The sequence below is a fragment of the Alosa pseudoharengus genome, unplaced genomic scaffold (genome assembly GCF_046254945.1).
Source record: "Alosa pseudoharengus isolate Yale_2024_CS ecotype anadromous, Long Island Sound unplaced genomic scaffold, YU_APseudo_1.1 YU_APseudo_1.1_scf_13, whole genome shotgun sequence".
Lineage (NCBI taxonomy): Eukaryota > Metazoa > Chordata > Actinopteri > Clupeiformes > Clupeidae > Alosa > Alosa pseudoharengus.
Window position 1 is genome coordinate 20,686,595 of NW_027468598.1, and position 23,478 is coordinate 20,710,072.

The 23,478-nt window shown below is 45.4% G+C and overlaps 1 protein-coding gene across 1 annotated transcript; it reads right to left on the reverse strand.

Moving 5' to 3' along the window:
* Positions 1 to 16,692: 16,692 nt before the first annotated feature.
* Positions 16,693 to 22,770, reverse strand: grk7b (G protein-coupled receptor kinase 7b). Its single transcript, XM_076281563.1, has 4 exons — positions 22,168 to 22,770; positions 20,902 to 21,339; positions 18,289 to 18,560; positions 16,693 to 17,035 (listed from the first exon to the last, which is right to left on the reverse strand). Exons 1-4 carry the CDS (start codon positions 22,768 to 22,770, stop codon positions 16,693 to 16,695), a joined length of 1,656 nt encoding a protein of 551 aa, XP_076137678.1.
* Positions 22,771 to 23,478: the final 708 nt, after the last annotated feature.

A 23,478-nucleotide genomic window follows, 5' to 3' on the forward strand; every position in this document is an offset into this window, starting at 1 on the left:
ATTTGGATGAAAATGGCAAACTCTGAGTTATCCCACTGAAACGACAGACCAGCCCATCTACATTGGAGAAACTTCAGAAGATGGAGAAAAACTGACAAGACTTTTGCTCTGTGACCAGAAAACGCTGAAAGAACAATGAGGACTTGTTATTTCTGGAGTCTATGAAATATGACCGCCAGGCCTCATTTGGTTCATTCGATAAGGCATTAGCTGACCACATATATTGTTTTCCAGCCTTCAAATTTGGTACTGGCAAAACCCATGACAGCAAGCTTTTATTGATAGTTTACTTTCATGTTGTTTATTGAAAATGCCTGGCAAAGGCAATTTTTATTGCATCTTCCCCGAAAATGTACTACTGTCATATCTCAGGAAGTAATAAAGATAGAGACACACGACTCGCACCAAATGATGCGGAAAGTATTTATATTCAACTTCCATTGACATTATAGGGCTAGACCCATTATTTTTGCCGTTATTTAAGAAAAAAGGACATTTACAGCCTAGCTTTATGGACGTCTTTAGTTGGAAACTTCAGAGGCTCGGTGGGCCACCTAAACATCAATAGAATTCAATAAAATTTCTCATGGAAATTTTATTTGGTTAATGGAACCAAATTATTCTAGGGACAGATTGATTTTCACATTTTTTTCAAAAAGTGAGGCGGATGATGCACCCTACTGGTCGTCCTGGTGTTTGGATAAACACTATTCAGATAAAGCCTAATTAGACTAAAAAAAATTCAAGTTTATATATAAACATTAAGTTTATATATATATATATATATATATATATAAAGATACTCTATCTGACCTGGAGCTACACTTGGGTTTATGTAGATTGTATAGTAAAGTCCTACTTTCAACATGAAGATGTATTATTTCTATTTCAAGGTCTCAAGAGAGCTATTTGACTCCATCTGGACCAGACAGACAGTAACTTTCACCTTTTGTAAAGTTTCCCTCATGAGTGTGAGACTTGTGTTTGAACTTGAACTCAGTTTGATGTTGAGGGAGGCAGACCAGAGGGACGTGGATTACTGTTAGAGGCCTTTCGCTGAGGAAAGGATGAGTAAGGGGTAGACAGGGCAAGGAGAGTTCCCTTAAACCTTGCCATGGAATAATGAGTGTGTGTGTGTGTGTGTGTGTGTGTGTGTGTGTGGTGTGTGTGTGTGTGTGTGTGTGTGTGTGTGTGGTGTGTGTGTGTGTGTGTGGTGTGTGTGTGTGTGTGTGTGTGTGTGTGTGTATGTCTCTCTCTCTCTCTCAGGCCTGAGTTTCGATGATTCAGTTTCATCCCAAAGGATGGCTCAGAAAATCCCATTTAAACCAGGAGTGTGAATATGCATGGGCTCAAATCTTGCACACAAGTTTACAACAAAGACCGAGGGCCAAGTGGCCAGTGTGTGTGTGTGTGTGTATGTGTGTGTGTGTGTGTGTGTGTGTGTGTGTGTGTGTGTGTGCGTGAGTCAGAGAGAGGGAGAGAGAGAAAAAGAGAGAAAGAGAGAAAGGGACTGAAGTGTGTTCTTTTGGCAGAACTCGTGCTGAATTCAGTTTCTGTTTTCTGAGTGGTTCGGGAGTTTCATATGAAATCGAGTCCCGACCCAGAAGGCGCTACAGGGGCACATATTAAATTCACATTGTCACTGTCGATTAAAGATGGCTGCTTTTAACACAGGCAGACGCCATGGGCGAGCAACCAAACACGACTTTTGACGGTCAGAGGCGCTTTGCCCCAAAACATAATATCTGTGATTTATAGTTTCTGGGCCCATTCATTCAGAATTCACCAAACTGAAAGACTAAGCCCTCTCAAGAGAAACCATTGCAGGTCTGGCCAGATCGTACTTATGTGTGTGTGTGTGTGTGTGTGTGTGTGTGTGTGTGTGTGTGTGTGCGTGTGTGTATTGTTGAGTCGAGTTGAGTTATGTTCGTGTTAGTGTGTGAGTGAGCTGAGCGTGTTTGTCTGCGTCCGTCTGGTTGTTTGATGACTTGTTTGTTGACGCTGATGCAAACAGATGTAACCCAGTTGCACATTTTTCCACCAAAACAGCAGAAACTGGTGATGTCACGGAGGTCATCTTGTGCCTTTGGGCCCTGACGGGGAGCACCACCAAGTGTGGAAACGTATGTGAGTGAGAGCGACCGAGCGAGCGCTTCGTGGAGCTATTGGGATTAAAGCCTTAAAATGCTCTAACTATAGCACCCTCCCGCCCACAGATAATTATTTCTCTAGGAAAAACAACTCGCTGCGGTCGGCAATAAATCCGTCCGAGGGGTGGTGAGCGGGGAACGGGAGATAAGGATCTGCTGGCCGCTTCAGTTTCTGAAACTGAATATGGCGGGAGAGAGAGTGAGCGCTCGGAGCGCTGCGACACACCGCTGCGCTGCGCCCAGAGCCCGAATGGCAGGCGGGGATGACTAACGCGGCGATACACTTGTTTTTTCTGTGAGCTGTCACGTCAAGGTCACTTGAGGGTCAAGCGGGGACACCACAGCAGGGTCAGTAATGAAGGCTCGGGGTGTGATGCTTACACTCTCTCAGTCACACACACACACACACACAGAAGGAGGACACACACATATTCACGCAGTCAAAGGTAGCGGTTCATGCAGAAATATAGGAAACTATGCAAAGAGAAGGTTTCGAGCTCTACTTGCAGCTCCACTGACGTAGAGGGTAGGTTTCCTATGAGGAGCACAGCAGTGTGAAAGAGTAGCCTGTCTGAACTGTCCACTGGAGAGAGACACCACTACCCACTAACCTAGGCTTCATAAAGACTGCATTTTACAGTAGCAAGCACATACTGTACACAGCCACAGCCACAGCCACACACACACACACACACACACACACACAAATTTTTTATCGAGTGGCCAGGGCATGACCTCGGCCGCTGCAGAACTCAAGCCAAAGGTCTTAAACTCCACACTCAAGCACACCCACCCACCCACCCCACACACACATACACACACATACACACACACACATACACACACACACACACACACACACACACATACACACACACACACAGACAGTCCCTCTCACACACTCTCTTTCACAAAAATTCCACTCCCGCCTCCCCACACACACTCCACTTGCAAATGTTCCTGGCAAACATGGCAAACACAAGTGCTTTCTCCTACAATATAACCTTGTGCAGTAAAGACGAAGAAAGAGATACTCTTCAACACCTACCAACCATAGATGCCATCAGACGATGATCTACCATTGTAACATAATGAAGCATGTGCAACACTATCTGCGTGTCCATTTGTTATGTCTGGTGAATGTTTTCCTCCATTGCTCCAATTTATTACTAAAATAAATAAATCAAAAACTGCAACTGTATGTTCATAGACAACATTACAGTATGTCAGCATACAACAAACACACTCCAGACTGATACTTCAACTTTGCAAACGTAAATTAAACATACCAAACTAATATTCAAACTTGTCTATAAATATAACTCAAGTCAACCAAAGAAACAAGAAGAAACATATAGACTTTTCAGCAGCTTGACAAACTCACATTGTAAGGTCTGTGTCCATGAGCTCTATGTGTGTGTGTGTGTGTGTGTGTGTGTGTGTGTGTGTGTGTGTATGTGTGTGTGTGTGTGTGTGTGTTTGTACTGTATATGTGTATATATGCGTATGCGACTATGCGTATGCATATTTGTATGTGTATGTGTGTGTATGTGTGTATGTGTATGTGTGTGTGTATGTTTTGTGTGTGTGTGTGTGTGTGTGTGTGTGTATGTGTGTGTGTGTATGTGTATGTCTATATGTATGCGTATGTGACTATGCGTGTGTGTATGTGTTTGTGTTTGTGTATGTGTATGTTTATGTGTATGTGTATGTGTATGTGTATGTGTATGTGTATGTGTATGTGTATGTGTATGTGTATGTGTATGAGTGTGTGTGTGTGTAAATGTGACATATGGATATGTCATAACAGCGTTCATATCCTCAATGAAACTTGGGTAAGCTGCGCTCCAAATTGGTCCCTATGATGCCATGTAGGCGGCCATCTTGGAAAGGACACCTGCCCACCCCCCACCCCCCATCCAAATTCCCATCAGCCCCCTCCCCCTCCACTGTCGCCCACGCACATGTGCATCTCCATCATGGAATGTATTTGCACAGGATTAGAGTGGCCCTCCCTGAGAAAGTGCGTTCAACTGTTCCCCCCAACACACACACACACACACACACACACACACACACACACACACACACACGCACACACTGCACACAGAGACACAGACAAGCACACACACACACACACACACTAAGGAGTCCCAAGGACGTGACAGGAGGGCCAGGGGAGAGTGCCAACAAGGAGCAGAGAGTCAGAGCAAGGCCAAGGACAGCTGGAGAGAGAGAGAGAGAGAGAGAGAGAATGTAAATGAGAAAGGACAAGTAGAGAGAGAGTAAATTCAAAGGAAGGAAAGAGGGAGTGGTGTTGTTATTGACAGAGTGAAAGTGATAGAGCAAGATGCATATGTGGAGAGAAAAAAGAGATAGGGATTGAGCTGGACGTGTAGAAAGGCAAGAATGGGAGAGGAGACAGAGAGGCGACAAAAGACAAAAGGCTGGGAGAAGAGAGAGAGAGATGGAGAGAGAGAGAGATGACCAGTGACAGTGACTATTAAATAGAGAGAGGGGGAGAGAGTTGAATAAAGGGTTGAGAGAACCAGAGAGAGAGAGAGAGAGAGAGAGAGAGAGAGAGAGAGAGAGAGTGTGTTGAGAGAGGAGAAAGGGAGAGAAACAAAGGCCATATTGTCAGGGCAGGGTGTTAATCGGCCAGCCTCTGGTTGCCAGAGACAACAGGTGAGAGCAGTTTGTGTCCCTCCAGATCCCTGTAGGCTTCATTACACACACGCTCTCTTTCTCTCTCTCTCTCTCTCTCTCTCTCTCTGTCCCCTTCTCTCTGTGTGAGTGTGTGTGTGTGTGTGTGTGTGTGTGTGTCTGTGTGGACCCCCAGAATCATGCAGGAGAGGTAAGATACTGCCAACAAAAGCAGTACATGGAGAGACATAGACTGTGCGTGTTTGTATGACAGCAAAAAGAGAGAACTGCCATCAAAGAAATCCTTTATAAGGGACAAAGTTGATGGATAAAGGGATAAGGAGAGAGACTAGACTCTCTCTCTCTCTCGTTGTGTGTGTGTGTGTGTGTCTGGCCCATAACAGTAAGTTATTACTGCGGTGCTGAGGCCCACAGGATGGCTGTACGCTGAGCGCCCTGATGGGAAAGACTAACCTTTGTTCTGGGCCGTTCCACTGCAGAGGTGTAATATGTCATAATGATTTTGACACGACTCTGCTTCCACTGCAGGATCATTCCAGAGAGGCCGCGTATGTGTGTCTGTGTGTGTGTGTGTGTGTGTGTGTGTGTGTGTGTGTGTGTGTGTGTGTGTGTGTGTGTGTGTGTGTGTGTGGTAAAAGTGGACACAGAGGAGTGAGACTTAGCAGAACAGAAAACATCAACTGTGCGTGCAGAGGTAAATACACAGTGAGCCACCACCACATCTGGGTTCATTGTGTGTGTGTGTGTGTGTGTGTGTATTTATGTGTGCGTGTGTGTGTGTTAGCATGTGCAAGGTCTCTTTCAGTAAAAGTGTCCAGTGTTTAAGTGGTAATATAAATGTGTGTGTGTGTGTGTGTGTGTGTGTGTGTGTGTGTGTGTGTGTGTGTGTGTGTGTGTGTGTGTGTGTGTGTATGTGTCTGTGTGTGTGTGTTTGTGTGTGTCCATGTGTGCGTATGTGACCCTCTACAGTTGAAGGTTCCAGGTTCAGCCAAACTATAAATATTCATCCATATTCCTTTACAGAGACCTAAACTTAGCCTTCTGCTCATCCAGGGTCCTTTTGCATGCAGCCATCAAAGTCTTCCTGATCAAAGGAGGGTCACTCATCTTTCACTGGCCTGCACTAGTGAATGTAAATAAAATTTAAATGCCTTCTGGTGCTTACGACTTGACTAATCTTGTGGCTTTGCTTAATGGCAAAGTTGATGGGTTAGAATGTCAAGGTGTGAGACTATGCATGACGAGGCATGTCTATTTCAGATGAGATGTTAGACTTCCAGGAGCAAGCGTGTATTATGTATCAAATTTTATTATGACTATGTAATAGTATGTTAAGAGGTCCTAATATATTGGTAATTACACAGTAACTAACACATTATTATTTATTATGTGTTCTGAGTGAAATATACTTCTGTAACGGTCCCAGGACTTAATAGTGTAGGATTCGTATCACTGGATGGGACTCTATAAAAATGAAAGAGCTAAGCAGTGACTATTCTATCTTTAGGGGACTCGATGAGTCCTTTTATGTGTTGACACAGAGGCATTTATCCTGAAGTAGCATGAATGCTAAAATGTGCTATGTTGTTGTTGTTGTTTCTACATCAAAGTGTGGCTCATGCATGAGTTCCTATGCAGCCGTGGTGACTCCAGGGTCCCAGTCTCTCAATCTAATCCCTCTCAGACTCCCCCAGTAAACACCAGTACAGGGTTGAGGGCTCTCAGTCTCCACACACACACACACACACACACTCACAAGGTCACGCCTCCACACACACTCATGACAGCTGGCCTCTGAGACCTGCACTAGGGGTCTCTCTCTCCCCTTTCTTTCTCACTCTCTGTCTCTCTCTCTCTTGCCCTCTGTCTCTCTCTCACTCTCTGTCATTCCCCCTCTTTTTCTCACACACACTCACAGACACACACACAGGCAGACCGATATCAGCGCTGAAGTCAAGAGACTTGGCTAAGCCCTTAGTTACAAAAATCTAATATGATGCCAGAGACAGGTGACAGTTCACACACACACACACACACACACACACTCACACACACACACACATACACAGACACACACAGGGAGAGTGATGGCCTTGGATGGTCTCCAGGGCAGCCCACTGTGCCAACTGTCAGTCACATGACAGCACCCACAAGGAATGCAATAAGCACTGGCTAATTAGATTAAATTAAAAGGCCGCCCACTCCAAACACACACACACACACACACACACACACACTCACACACACACACACACACACACACACACACACACACACACACACACACACACACACACACACACACACACACACACACACACACACAGATCTGACCAGATCTATTACACAGGACCTGACGCTCAGACAAGTGGTTTCAGCTTTCTCTACTTTCGGTCTTCCTGTCTTCCCTCCCTCCTTCCCTTCACTCTTTTGTTGATCCTCCTTTTCCAGTCTGATTTTTTAACTCACCTGCTGCATCCGAGCTGCTTTCTCACCCACTTTCTCTCTGTCACTCGTTCTTTTTCTCTGTTTCTTTTTAACCGGTTTTCAATTCGCTGTCTGAGTGCCTTCTATTCAATTTCTCTCTCTCTCTATCTCTCTCTCACTCTGTTTCTTTCTCCCTTTCTCTTTTTCCCTTGCTCAACCCATCTCTATATCTGTCTCGGCCTCCCTTGCTAAGACTCTTTCTCTCCCTCTCACAATGAGATCCGTGTAAGTGGAGCCGGGGGTCGGTGAGCGTTATCTCCCCCAGTGTGTCTCCATATGCATGTGTGTGGGGCTCCGTGTATTTGTACTGAGGTAAAGTGGAGTCTTTTGTCCACTTTGCAGATAAAGCCGCAGAGTTAACTGGCCTCCACAGAAGCCCAGCTCGTCTCCAGTCAGTGGTGCCAAGCCTCCTCTCCCTCTCCCTCTCTCTCTCTCTCTCTCTCTCTGTCTCCATCTCTCTCTACAGCCAAAGGCAAGTACGCTGGGCCTCGCAGCTGAGGTTACTGGCAACCAGTATTTCAAGAACAAATGAACTCCAAGTGAACTGCTTATAGGAGTTAAATTTAAGAACCCATTTCTGATTCAAGTACTTGAGAGATGTGTATTATAGGCCTTTGGAATTGGAGTGAATATTTTATTATTTTTGGTTGATTTTTATGTAATCAATAACAGTGCCATGTCAAACAGAGCAAAAAAAAAGCATCAGTACGTATTTGGGTTTCTCAGTTTGGAGAAGTTGTCTGTCTCCACAGGAGATCATTTTTTTTGCAAGGTTCCATGTTCTCAAATAAGACCCATGAATCACCATCTATCAAGTGAAGCCCAGGAGTCAACTGCTAGCAGCATTGTTCTGATAAGTTTCAAACTCTCTGTGGGCTGACTGCAACACACACACACACACACACACACACACACACACACACTGCCATTCTCGTCTCTCATCTAGCTAGTGATGAAAGGCGAAGAGGTGAAGCCCCGTGGGTTTGTGAAGTCCGCTCTCATCTCGCTCTCCTGGTCCCCTCCCTTCTGGCTGGTGGTCATCTGGAGTGGCCAGGGCCATATGAGGTCTGTGTGAGCCTGTTCTCCAACACCAGAGAGGAGCAGCGCAAGGGGTTTGTGATGGGACAACACTCTGTCTTAGCACACACTCTGTCTTAGCACACTGGCCAGTGTGTATGCGTGTGCGTGTGTGTGTGCGTGTGCTTGTGCGTGTGCATGTGCGACGTGCGTGTGTGTGAGTGTGACACTTTATGCGATATGCCCATAGTGTGCAAGTGTTACAATTCAAGCATATGAAGCATATGGATTATATGTGTGTGCGTGTGTTGGCACGTGTGATGTATTATGAGATGTGTGCACGGTATGCATGTGTTAGTGCACGAATAGTGTGTGTTGTGTTTTTGAATGTATATGTTTGGGGTTAGGGGGCCTATAAGAGCTTTTGTTGTTTATTATGATTTAGTCAACGGATGTGCATGCTAGCTGGAGTTTGGTGTGACTGATTGTGTGTTTGTGCATGTGGTGTGTGTATGTGTATGTGGTGAGTGTGTGTGTGTGTGTGTGCGTGCATTTGTGCTTTGTGTCAGTGTGAATGTGTGTGTGTGTGTGTGTCCATGCTGTGTGTATGCAGTGTGTGTGTGTTTGTTTCTATGGTTTCAGTGCGCTCTGGTTCAGACGGGAAGCACGTCAAGGCCGGAGCCTTAGCCTCTGCGTCTCTGTGTTGCTGTTGGACGGCGGCGCGGGGTTCACTTATTTGTGGAAATGTCAAGAATTCAAGCAATGGGGCTCAGAAAATTGAGCGTAAAACAAAAAAATAAACCCCCGCTCCTCGGTGGTGAAGCACACACACACACCACCACCCATTCCCACTTACACACACACACACACACACACCACCCCACATACCACCCCATCCATACACACACACACACACACCACCCCCCATTCCCACCCATACACACACACACACACACACCCACATTCCCACCTATACACACACACACACCACCCCCATACACACACACACCATCCCCCATTCCCACCCATACACACACTCACTGGCCCACACTGGCAAGCCCGGAATACTCATCACCACTATCTGACGAGCAGAGAGGATGGCACTCTCTTTCTCATTCTCTTTCTCTCTCTCTTCCTCGTTCTTTTTCTCTCCATTGTTCATCCTCTCTCTCTCTTCTCTCATTCTTTCTCCTCTTCTTTCTCGTCCTCCTTCTCTCTTCGTCAGGCTTTGGTTAACCATTGGCCACACAAAGACTTACTGTTATTAATGTCTAGTCTTACCCCTTCTTCCTCTCTCTCTCTCTCTCTCTCTCTCTCACACACACACACACACACACACACACACACACACACACACACACACACACACACACACACACACTGTAGCCAGTCCATCTAACAGTCCATCTGAGCTCCAGAACTTGGTAGCTGTGGTTTCCCTCCTTGTTGTTTCACATAGGGCCTTCAGGCCCGCTCTCTCTCTCTCTCTCTCTCTCTCTCTCTCTCTCTCTCTCTCTCTCTCTCTCTCTCTCTCCCTTTCAGCTGGTGAATACTTAAAGGGGTTTTCATCTGCTCCTTTGGAAGAGAAAAACCCCTCTGGTCTCAGAGTTTGTGGTGGTGGTGACATTCAAATATTCATAGAGAAGCAATGGACATCATGTCCTGTGACTGTGCCTGTCCGGCTCGCTTGCGGATGTACACATGGACAGCTGCGGTCAGCTGCGGACACCACGAGCGCATATTTGTTCTCATTATCCTTTCGAGCCTGCTTGGAGTCCGTCCATGCTCCGTGGGTGCCCTTGTAGCGTGCAAACAAACAAACAAACTGGAAGGTATACAGACGTCCACACAGATCCATGGGTGATGACACGTATGTCACTTGCACCCTCACTTACTTGAGGACGGAGGTGGATAACCCAGTTTCAAAGAGTAAAAGTCCTACCACATTTGGTCCAACCGTTCACTGGACCAACCGATTCTAGACTCTTTAGCCAAGTATAGACAAGCTACTTTCACAGGTAGCAGGCTTTCCAGAATTGAATTGAAACTGGCTCTTAAATTCCAATTCAATTCTTGAATTTCACTTGCATTTCAATTGAGGTAGCAAGCAGGAAGCAGAATTGCAATTCGAATTGTGCACAACCCTGACAGGTAGAACCAATACCTGGTAGGACTTTTAGTTTCTGAAACCAGAGTAACCCACCTCTGTTCTGCGGACACACACAATTTCACACTGTCACAAGGATGCGCCCCCCCCACACCCTCCCCAGTGGTGTAGTCTAGTTAGCTGTAGTGGGTGTACTGTGATCAACCCCAAATATTAATACGTATCCTTGCCTATTTTATGTGGGTATACTGAGATGGTGATGCTTTTCAAAAGCCCACCACACACGGCGGGCGATGCGACAGTCAAACACGAAGGTGGAATTTTGTACTCGCTTTACGACACACACTGCTGGCGACGCGATCACCCATTGATTCAGTCAGACAGCTGTTTTCTATTATGATGTATCAAAAGCGCCCTGAAAAATAGAAAAAAAACGACGGCGATGGTCGCCCTGTCGTTCCACTTGCTGTGTGCGTTGCACCATTCACTTAATTTTCCATTTCCATTCTGCCGGTCGCCTGCCATAAATCGCCGTCGCATCGCCGGCCGTGTGCGTAGGCCTTAAGTGGGTATACTGTATAGTCCTGCGTATCACATAGACTACACCCCTGACCCACACCATTTTCCATCCTCCAAACACAGACCAGAAATCGAACTCTTGGGTGGGCGTCTGATCGCCCTCCCCCCCACACACTGATCCTTCAGTGGCTACAGTGCATGTTCTCAATGTTGAACAACACAACAAGCAGTCTGTCAGTACCCAAACCCTGAGTCTCCTTTCCAGAATCTCTGGTACGACTGAATAGACTTCATATTGTGAAGTCTGCTTCTTCGTTAATGACTGCAATTCCCACAAAACGTAAACATATTAGCGCTAATAGCTCTGTATGGGTACAGTGAGCTACTCAACACACCTTCACAGGCCATTTCCAAAACAACTATCCAGCACAAAATAAGCGTTCATACACACACACGTACACACACACACACACACACACAAACACACACACACACGTGCGCAGGGCGATAACATCCGGAGGATGCCAAAGCTCAGCGGAGTGTTTGCAGACTCTTTGATGTCAAGCCAGAGCATGTCACACACACCGCCTCCAAATTACCCCCTCTGCAGCTTTGATCTTACGCACCAACTGCCTGCACTTTGAGGTAGTACTATGCGTGGTGTGTGTGTGTGTGTGTGTGTGTGTGTCTGTGTGTGTGTGTGTGTGTGTGTGTGTGTGTGTGTGTGTGGTGTGTGTGTGTGTGTGTGTGTGTGTGTGAGTAGGCACATGTGAATGTGTGCATTAGAAATAATAAATGATCAAACTGGTATGAGGTACATAGACAGGCATTTGGAATGGGTATGCATGTGTGTTGTGAGTTACTGAAATAAATCTTTATCACCACCTGATAAATACTCTCAGTGTGTTTGTGTGTGTGTGTGTGTAGGCTTTGGAATCAACCATCAGCAATTCCTCAGTTTCTCTTGCTCTCTTCCACACACACTCCAACACCCACCCACTCACACACACACACACACGGTGTGGGTCACTATGGGCTGCCATTTTCACGCCTGTGCCTAAGTAGCAACTCCACAATCATGTTCGGAGAGATCTTGTGAGAGAGTTTTGCCTGTCATCGCGTCAACCACAGATGGCTCCCCTATCCCCTCTTCCGCGTGCGGCTCCAAGACTATCAGCTTGCACCTTGGATTGCCATCAGAGCGCTCAGAGGCTCAGCTCTCAGAACCCCCCCCCCCCCCATGCCCCCACAACACCCCACCCTCCCCCTGATGAGAACCACAACGTCCCTTTAAATCCATCTCCTGTGTCACCTCCTGTGTCATTAACGAAGAGGGGGGAACGAAACGGAAACCTGTCTGGATGCTTGTCAGATGCGAGTGTGTGAGACACCGAAAATGAGACCTGGGTGTGCGGGCTGACGGGTGTTTAGCAAGGTGGTGGTGATGTCGGGTGCTTAGACTTTTGAGGCGTAGTTGATGTGGAAGAAGGTTAAGTGAGGCGGCCGTTAGGTCAAAGTGACCCCTGTATCCTCTTGATGGAATCAATTCAGGAACCTTGGAGACAATGTTTTGGTCTTCTTCAGCCTATTTTCAGTGAAGGAGAGAGGACAGAAGAGAGTGATAGGGAGTGGGTTCGGGATATTACCTCAGGTCAGGCTTGAGTATAGGTCCCCATTGGCACTAAGTGCCGCTTACACTGCACTACACTTCCCCCAACTGGTGACGATTAAACAGCAACTCCATGCAGTAGCCTTAATGTTTCATGTCATCTGTGGAAGCAATAAAAGTGGAATCTTGTGTCTGATGTTGACCTTAGATGCCACCCTGGAGGAGTGTTCCCAGTACCATTGAGAACAGGGAGGGTCATGCTCTGGTGACTCTGGTGGTCAGGACTAGGCCTGGGGAATTGTTATGAGAGTCTTACGGTAAAAGTGGCGAACCGACACACTGTGGCTTTTGGTGGCACGCGGGCAAAAAACGGTACGCGACCGCTAAGCGCTTAAGTATCGCCCCCTCGGAGGCTCGCGGCCAAAATCATCGTAATTTGAGGTCGAACGGCCTGCTGCCCCCGACTTTGCGGTCCTCTTGTTTCCGTCAGAGCCGGTTCAGCCGTCTGGAGCCCCGTTCTGCCGACGCCAGAACACGCAGAGATGCAGACTTGTATTTTTAACGCTGACCGTCCGAAACAGACGTGCCAGTCTGCCGAGGTGTTGACACATGAATGAAGTCTCTGGGAGGCACAGGATGTGCCAGTGATCGGTGGACTTTAGTACGAACATCAGTCACCCTCTGCCCATTCACACAGAGTCACAGCCAGTGATTACAGTGGAAGATTACTCTGGGAGACTGCCAGGGTCTACAGAGGCCCCGAATGCCAATCAGATGGTAGGAATTCATTGTAGGCTACATAAGCAACCCCATACCATGGGGCCGCATCATACACATGAGTACTTCCATGAGCTTAACAGGGGCTGCTATTTTTCAATCCTGCAGGAAGTTTCTATCTGTGAAAAAAAGTTGCAGTCCTGCAACCAAACAATGTCAGAAAACATGGATTAGATTCACCTGGCAAGACAAGGAGGGAGTTTTCCCTGGAAGGACAGCATCTCTTTGTACAAGAATCACTCTATTCTTTTCTTGTCAACTCAATAGGTAGGCTATGTTCAGCTCAATATAATGTGTGTCATTACTTCATTAAATAAAAAAAATAAAACATCAGTAGTTGACTTCAGCCAGTTTATAGAGAACAAAAAACACGTCTCTGACTGTTATTCTGACGTCTTTTTGTTCCGAGTCTTTTCAAATCAAAGAAGCCTGTCGTTAAGGTTTTCTCTTTCTCTTTCGTCTGCAATTTCATGTGGAGCGACACAATAACAAACCGCCCCATACAGATGAGTCTGACTCTGCGTCCCCCGGCCGAAATTCCACAAAAGTCGGCCAAAACCTTGCGCTTGGCACCGGCGGTCGTACAGGCACTTGTTGCTTCATACACAGCTTCACGGGAACTCAAGCGCGACCGTTGTCCAGACACCAACTCTACGCTACATAACTTGGCCATAGCAGCTGACTAAGCTATGGGTCTAGCCTCCAGCAGCAGCAACTCTAAGGAATCTAGTAGGCCAAAGGTTTTATAGCCATGCAAGGAAAATTTTTTGGTTTCGTTTTAGTGTTAGGTTAGGTTTCTTGAAGGTAGGCTTAGATGACCTCTGACATAATCGCATATTCAATCTGTTTCTCTGCTTATGATCTCTGATGTAGGCCTACTTCCTTCCACACACCGGCAATTTAACCACCAATATGTAAGCGATCAATATCTGGTGTTAGGTTGAAGTAGTTTCCTGGGGCCTCCACTGCTAACTGTGTGTGTGTGTGTGTGTGTGTGTGTGTGTAATAGTAGGGGTTGTGATGACTGGAATGGCAACAAATAAATGACACAAAAATCTCAAGTAGAAATCTCAGAGTAAGAAACATATTATAATGGTTCCCCTCCCTCCACCAGTTAATACATCAGATATCCATTCAGACATCTGTCTACTTGTCTGCTAAAAGCAGTTTCCTTGCACGCCAATGCATTTATTGACAGTGTTCCTCTCCCTCTGCTGGTAATCCTGAGTATGACAGGTTAAAGGGGGACACGTAAAAGCATGGTCAGATTTCCATCATACACCAGTACTGGGGCAGAGAGATAAGCCACTCAGACTTCATTGCTTCATCAAAAATGTCTGTTGGAAATAATGGAAAGTGACTTATATGTACAACAGCAGTGAATTCAGTCGGCAAAGACATCAATATTTTATCATTACAGCACCCTAACACACACACACACACATAAAAGAACAAAAGTAATTACATAGTCACAGTGTAAAGAAATGCAGAGATGTGCTAAGGACTATACCTCTCTAATTAGAGTAAAAATAAGGCAAGTACAAACAAACCAACATAGAGAAATGACAGACAGATTCACATATGGGATATGAATTTCCTTATTTCACATACTTGAAAGAATGCTACATTATACATACAGTCATTGAATGTGAATTAATGAAATAATGAATGATTGCTAGATTAGACTCAAATCTTAGATTTAAGCTACAGCAGTTAACACTTACAGTGGCAACAAAATACAAGTGTTTTAATAGAATACAATAGACTTTATTGTCAAGCATGAAAATTGTCTTCGTTCTCACCAATAAATAGATAAAAACAGAAAGTACAGTACATAGATAGAGATAAGCAGCAGTGGTGAGATACAGGGTCAGCAGTTAGCAGCATAGCTATGTCCCTGGTATACAATTCACAATCGTCAAATTGTCAGCTGTCAGTATTGAGTAGCTACACATAATTTAATTTCTTACAGATGTAATGGTTTTCTAATGCTCTGTTGCCACCAGTACAAAGCCACCATTGGTTGGTATTTTTCAAGCTGCCATACAAAACACAAACAAAACAAAATAAAAGAAACAAACGGAACACTTGGACATTCCTGTATAGCTTCTATACTTGTACACTTGTATAGCCTTTTTGTCCAGACTGCCTTTGAAAAATCCTTTTCACCCATTATCTGTATGTAGCGAGGCACAGTGCATTCATGTGTGCGTACAGCACGTGTAAAGCTCCACTTCAAATGATTTGTAAAAGCGACACTATAAAACTTACAGGCACAAAACAACAGTAAGGTTTTTGGGTGACCACATCTGGTAAATAAGTGACACACATACAGTACAGGGCACACAACATTTAAGATGTGACAAAAATGATCATATTATAACCATCAATCACAAACGTTTCCTCTCCTGAAAAAGTTCTTTGCCATTGTAGATAAATAAAAATCAAATGCTTCACACATCACTTTCATTTTCAGTTTATCATTTGAACAGAACAAAAGGCATCAGAAATAGTTGCCCAGATTGATTACAGAACCATTAAAGTCTCTATCCACAACTATAAAGTAATGGGCTGAAATGCCCTACACTAGTCACCTCAGCAGTTAGGCAGAAGACAGAGTGAAGGTTTGGACAGTGGTAATGGTATAAGTACTATTGGGTTCTCTTAGGCATCCTTACACTCATACACATATTGCACTTCAGGAATACCAATTAACATAGAGGTTAACTTTCCATGTATGATATGCCACAAAGCAAAGCTAGGGAAAGGTTTTATCCTGCAGGTTCAAGTCTGTGGAAAGGCAGTTGGTGAGGAACTGATGACAGGGGAGAGTTGAAACTCTAATGGGTACCTACTGACACCTTGTGGTGGTGAGTAGATACTACAGCCACTATCACCTGCAACATTGTAGTCGAGGCTGGTAGAGAAGCTTCATTAAGACAGAGAAAGTAAGGCTGCGAAGAGGGCCACTCTTCTATTTGAACATGTTTTGACAGAGGGTAATTGGACTGTAATAAAATGAAATAGAATAGAATTCTGTATTGAGAAATACCGATGATAAGGCATTAATATACAGACTAAAGAGCTATCTAAAAATCTGTGAAAATCTGTTTCGTTCTTTCACCCCCATCTGCATATTTTTCTAAATACAAGATCAATTCAGATTTTCCGGGATGAAAAACCATGTTTAACTAGAAGTAACTATGTATGATTGATAGACATTGTAATACTTAACTAAAGGTATTCTAATAGTATATTATGATTTCATTGTGTACTGTAATATTGACTTGAAGGTCAAAGTGCACATTACCCTTGATGTGGTAAAAGAAGGAGATGAGTGCTGTGTTGATATCTGGCCACGCTTAGAGCAGTGTGCAGGATTTGGACTTCTTCTCTTCCGCAGTGACCAGTGCCGAGGACGACTCCACCCTGCTGGGGTCATTCAGCTCTTCAAAGAGCCCGCTGTCAATCATCTCTTGTTGCCAAGGGATGGACACCGCCCCTGTGCTAAACACCTTGAAGAACTTCTGGTCGACGGCATCAAAGTTAATGTTGCCCCTGACCTCGGAGAAGTCGCGGATGTCGCCTGTGTCTTTGGCGTACACTACGTTGGGCTTGGGCGTCCAGGGGGGCTCGATGAGGCCCGCCTCCAGACGGGCGAAGTTGATGGACTTGAACCACTCATGTTTCCGGGGGTCGTCGCCACTAGAGGTAAACACAAACGCAAACACACACACACACACAAACACATTGACCATTTTGATCAAGCCGAAAAAGCACATTTCTTCTCATTCCCTGGGTGTGCCATTCCCACAGTTCTTAATGAGGAGCACTCCTGTCCCATCCTTCCCACAGATGACCTCATGAGAATGATTACACCTAATATGGTTTCCAAATTGGACTCTAAGAACAAGAGTGTGCCATGTGTTGCCAGAGTAACTCTGACTCACACATACATACATACACGCACACACACACACACACACACCTTTCCCCTGTTTATTAGCTCTCTGTCAACACACACACACACACACACACACATACACACACACACATACACACACGCACACACACACACACACACACACACACACACACCTTTCCCCTCTTTATTAGCTCTCTGTCAACACACACACACACACACACACACACACACACACACACACACACACACACACACACACACACACACACACACACACACACACACACACACCTTTCCCCTCTTTATTGGCTCTCTGTCAAGTCAGGCTAAATACAGCTCTCCAGTAAATCCGCTGGTGGAGCTGTTTGTGGAAAGCCTACTTGCATGCACAGCTGAGCCAGATCAGGTCATCCCAGGACCCTATGTCCCACTAGAGAGTGTGACCTGAGAGAGTGTGACTGGGTGACATGGCAGAGAGCAAACGGGGCATTGAAGGTGCTGTGTTAGAAAATACCATCCTTTTTTGTTTTACTGTAAACAACACTGTTTCCTCGGATTTGGGCCTTCTGAATTCCTGTCATTGTGGGGAAATGGTTACATGAGCTGACATTACATCCAGACTCCTCCAACTACCTCAGCTTACCTACTGTAGGCCAGTAAGCATTGGGTAAGGTAAGGTCATTCGCCACTGGTGACATGTATCATTATACTGTGTTTTACATGCTCTAAATTAATTCCAATTGTATATGAAAGCAATCCACCAAAAAATGCAAACAGTTCTCATGATTAAACTAGGCTCTTGGCAGGTGCTATAACAAGTGGAAGGGGGCTACTGTATCTTTCTTAATGCTTTGACATCATTTGCCATTCTGTCCTAGAATGAACAAAAATGGATTCACCACTTTGTCTGATCTTTCTCTTATGTCATTTTTACTTTCCCTTGTATTTTTTTAAACAGTAACAGGACTGTGGCTTACATTGACATCTACAGTGTATGCCTGCCAAAAAGAAAAATTCCATGCGGCAGTCTTACTTGCATCCGAGCCGATCAATGATTCTCTTCTTCAGGAACAGGTTGATGATCTTCTTGGTGAGAGCATCAAAGTTCTTGTGTGTGTACTTGCACTCGTCTTCGAAGGTACGCCTGGCCACCTCGTCTCTCTGGACCTTCTCCTTGTAGTCCTTGAAGGGCAGGCGGCCGGCCACCATCTCGTAGATGCTGCAGCCCAGGGCCCACCAGTCCACTGACATGCGGTACGGCTCCATCTTCAGGATCTCCGGGGCCATGTAGCCACTTGTGCCAGCCTGGGGAGAGAGAGAGAGAGAGAGAGAGAGAGAGAGAGAGAGAGAGAGAGGGAGAGAGAGAAACAGAGGGAGAGAGAGAGAGGGAGAGAGAGAAACAGAGGGAGAGAGAGTGAGAAGGAGAGAGAGAGACAGAGGGAGAGAGAGGGATTAACATTCACACACACACAAACATTGACATTCACATTTAAAATCACTCTTGGTAGAGTTGACCTATGACTACCCAAAAGGTCAAAGAGCCTAATATCCACAGCAGCATCAGACACAGAAACATACACACACACACACACACTCTCTCTCACACACACGCACGCGTACACACAAACACACACACACACACACACAGGCAGACACACACAGGTTTGCAGGTGAGAGGTGAGACCCCCCTGGGTGACAGCACTCTCAGTAGATTGGGGTCCTGCTGTGGGTCTGCACACGGATGAGGAGCAGATTTGAGTAATGCTCAGATTAGCTTTATCGAACGCATATAAACACACACACACACACACACACACACACACACACACACACACACACACACACACACACACACACACACACACACACACACACACACACACACACACACACACACACACAGGCATGTATGCATGCATTGAGTATTAGAGCATCAGCAGGCACACAGACAGACATCTTAATGAGATTACAGGATGAGGGTCTGGAGGAATCATCGCTGAGTCAGAATCCCACTGCACCAATAACAAAATCACACTTCTTCCAGATGACCCCAGTCAACCTCCAGCCCCCAGGCCAACTGACAGAGGGAATACAACACTCCCAAGTCAACCTCCAGCCCTCAGGCACAGGGGTAGGTTACAACACTGCCCAGCAAACTCCACAAGGATTTCTCACTCATTACATGAAACCATGTCTTGATCTTGCAGTCATGATGATTATTGAGCCAAGATGTTTTGTTGTTGTTGTTGTTGTTGTTGTTGTTGTTGTTATCAATGTTTTTTTTTTTCACTTTCTGCCATTCGTCCAATATCTGTTTGATGAAAGACTGTCTCTGATGTACTGTGCAGATGCCCTGTCCTTTAGAACTCCACTTCTCAAAAGACTGAATCAGCTCAAGTTAGGCCAGACACCATGCTGTGAGTCCTCCCTGTGACCTCCTGCCTCCTGCACTTGGATACGTATTACACAAGTATTATCCAAGTAAAGATAAGTAGGTATCCAACATACAGCGTACACGTGAGGGGAAGACTAATCAGAGATGAACACAACTCACAAAATGTCAGAGAGAAAATGGGGAGAAAATGATCTCTGCTGTTGTTAGTACAAGGATTTAACTGAGATTAGCTGTAAGCCTATGTTAAGCTTCTCATAAATAAGAGAATGGTGTAACTGAAGACTGAGTAAATATTTTTGGTCACAGGAGCGAGCGGACAAAGTTTGCTGATTTGCACCTCTGTTTGTTACTTTGTTGTTCATGCAGTTACACAGTCAGCATCATCATCAAGTAACCATCTCAAAAACTCCCTTTCCAGTTAATATCATTCTCTGGGCTTTTGCCACGTATTACTGTCAAAAACATGCATATTTAATGATGATTAGCTGTTCTCTTTCTCTATGTTAGGTCTTCATAGCTATTTGGTTGAGCATGGGGTAGGTGTTCACTGTTCATTTAGAAGTTATGCACTTGGATAGGGCAATGGCTGGTCCTTTGGTATTTTTGTCATCTTTAACGTCATGCTTAAATTCATATATATCTTCAACCTTAAACTAAGCCTAACCCCATAGTGAAAACTATGCACAGACCCCACAACATTCACACAATATGTAGGAGCCTACATTTGAAGTTTTTCCCAAGTAAGAATTTACAGTGCTGCCCTTTCTGCCTATTAACAAGTACTGATAAATGGAAAAATCCAGATCTTGTGACAAGATTTAGATTTTACAGTTCATAATTCTGGCAAATGGTTGTTGACATTTGAGTACAAGAAGTCAATCAAGTTCATCCATCAGTAAAGTGCTCCTTCAGCCAGGTGGCCATAGTGTAGGCCTCTTTGTTCGACCCACTTTGGTTCCCATATGAGCCAGGAATGTCAATGAATGTGCACACAGAACACACACTAAACTACTAAACAGCTAAAGGCAAGCTAGACAGTGGAAGCATTTCAAGGACTAAGACAATTAAACTGTTCCTATCTTAGGATTCCTAAGGATTTTTTTCCCACAATAGCCAGATGAATCAGGGCTTAAAATTCCAGTTATATTGATATTGTACTCCAGATTGATATAAAACTCCATTAAATAACAACACAGACTACATCCCCCCCCCCCCACTCCCACCCACCCAAACACACACACACACACACACCTTTTGGCAGATAATCTTCCCATTGGGCAGTTCCACCGCCAGTCCCAGGTCTGAGAGCCGGCACTGGCCTTGGCTGTCCAGCAGCACGTTCTCCGGCTTCATGTCACGGTAGACGATGTTCATGGCGTGCAGGTGCAGGAGGCCAGTGGCGATCTGTGCCGTGTAATACACCACGCGATCCATCTCGATGCCACGCTCGCCCACGTCGTAGATGTGGTACTTGAGGTCGCCGCCAGTCATGAGGGTCATGACCAGGCACAGGTGGTCGGGTGTGTCGTAGGCATAAGCCAGGTTGACCAGGAATGGGCTGTTGATCTTCTCCAGGATCTGCTTCTCCACCAGGGCCATCTTCTCCCCGGCTTCCTGCTTCAGCCGCTTCTTGTCCAGCTTCTTACAGGCGTACATCTGGCCCGTATTCTTCACCTGCACGGCGCACACCTACAGAAAGAGAGATAAAAACAGAGAGGGAGAGAGGGAGACATAGAGATGGAGAGAGACAGAGAGAGAGACAGAGAGAGAGACAGAGAGAGGCAGGGTAAAGACAGGAGGGACATGAAAAGGGCTGATATTAAATCATTCACATTTATACAATGTGTTTTATTTGTTGTTGTTGCCAATATTCTATTTTGCCAAAAGTGTTTTGTAAGTTGCTTTGGACAACAGTGTTAGCCAAATACCATAACCATAATAAATGTACCAAAGGTGGACACTGAGATGAAGACAACAGACTTGAGGAAAGACATAGGAAATATACAGAAAGACAGACAAGATAGGAAAGAGAGACAGCATGCAGTAAAGGAGGAACCTGCTGTTTGCAGTGTTGGATGGTTTCATCAATTAATCAAACAATGAATCAGTGTTAAATCATTAATTAAACATTGATGGATAGGTGTTTAAATGTCTTTGAAGATTTGCTGGTCTAATGACAATGATCCAACAAAAATACAGGAAACATTAATGGACCTGACAGATTTCATAAGAAAATGCATATAATCAAGGCAGATATATTTTTACTGTGCCCATTTTATAAACATGTTAATAATGTATATTCAGTGATACTTCTGACATCAACCTCCGTATAGGACTAGTGTTCTCAGTACATTTCCCCTTTTGCAGTTGAATTTGTTTACTGCACCCCATTATATCAGAAACAACTAAAATCTTCATTTTCACTATTTAAATTCAGTCATGTTTGAGCAACACATAATAAAAATGCAGTCAACCATTTGCTCTTTAACTTAATAATAAACACAATTAAACGGTTACCTCTCCAAAGCCTCCTTTGCCTAGGGTCCTGAACTCATAGAAGTATTTCTCATTGATTGGCAGCTTCTCATACTGCTTCCACTGTAGAAACTTGTCAAAGTACGGGCTGTTCTGGTACTCGGTGAAGGGGTTTCCCCTAAGGAAGTCCCTAGTGGCGTCCCTCACCTGCCCCTTCACTACCTCCTCGAAGTCCTTCTCTGTGACAACCTTGCACCTCTCTGCCACGCCACCTGTCAGGAAGGTCAGGAAGCTATTGGAGTCGGCCTTGCAGAACCGGTTGATGATGTTCTGCCGGGCCTTGTCTTTGGTTCCGGCCTCGGCTAGTTCCCAGCCGGCGAGCTCGTCCAGGAACTCGACAGCGGCCAAGTACTCGGGCACGGCGGCGTCTCGCAAGAACTGGCGGAAAAGCCTCTTGCCGATGGGCTGCTGCTGGCACAGTGCCTCAAAGTCGTTGCCAACGGAGAAGCGCAAGGCGGAGCACTGCTCGGGCTTGGGGAGTGCCAGGCTACGCCTCCGGCGCCGCATCTCCTTGTGGTCGCCGGCCTGGGCTTTCAGGTAGGCCGTGTTGGCCACCAGGTTTTCCAGGCCCCCCATGTCACACATGGCTGTGGCTGGGCAGGTGGGGGTGAAACTTCACACCGAAGGGAAGAGGAGAGGCAAGGGCCTCTCTACACAACTACCTCCAGTCTAACTTGTAGATCTATGTGTGTGTACATGTGTGTGTATGTCCTACCTGGGTGCTATCCCCTCCGAACCCATGTTGCATCTGAGAGTGACTGAGAGTGTGACACCTGTGTGACAATCTCTCCCCCTCCCTCCCTCTCTCTCTCTCTCTCTCTCGCTGCTACTCATGTAATCAGTCAATTGGAATTACAGGCAGTACAGCAGGATTTACTCTTAAGTAAGTGTCTTTGTGTGCTTATTCGTGGACACAGCGCATGAAAAAGAACTCACACACTTTCTCGTGTAAGGAGCTTTGGCCCCGTGGCTAAATAAAGACAGCCAAGAGATAGCCATAGGGCTAATGACAACTCTCTTCGGTGTCGAAATGAACGGTCAGAAATCATCTTGTTGTGGCACAGACTCACTTGATATCATTAAATCAGAATGACTCTCAAGTATTAATTGAGACATATAGAATCCTCTTGTTCTTTCTTTTTTTTTACAAAGACTTAATTTGCAATTTCATTCTAAAGGCTTATGTTACAATCTAGCCTACAACAATCTCTTTGTTGAATTGTGACAGACACTTATCTTCATACAGCATCGCAGGACACAATTTGGCTTGACGGATTCTTTCTTAATCCATTC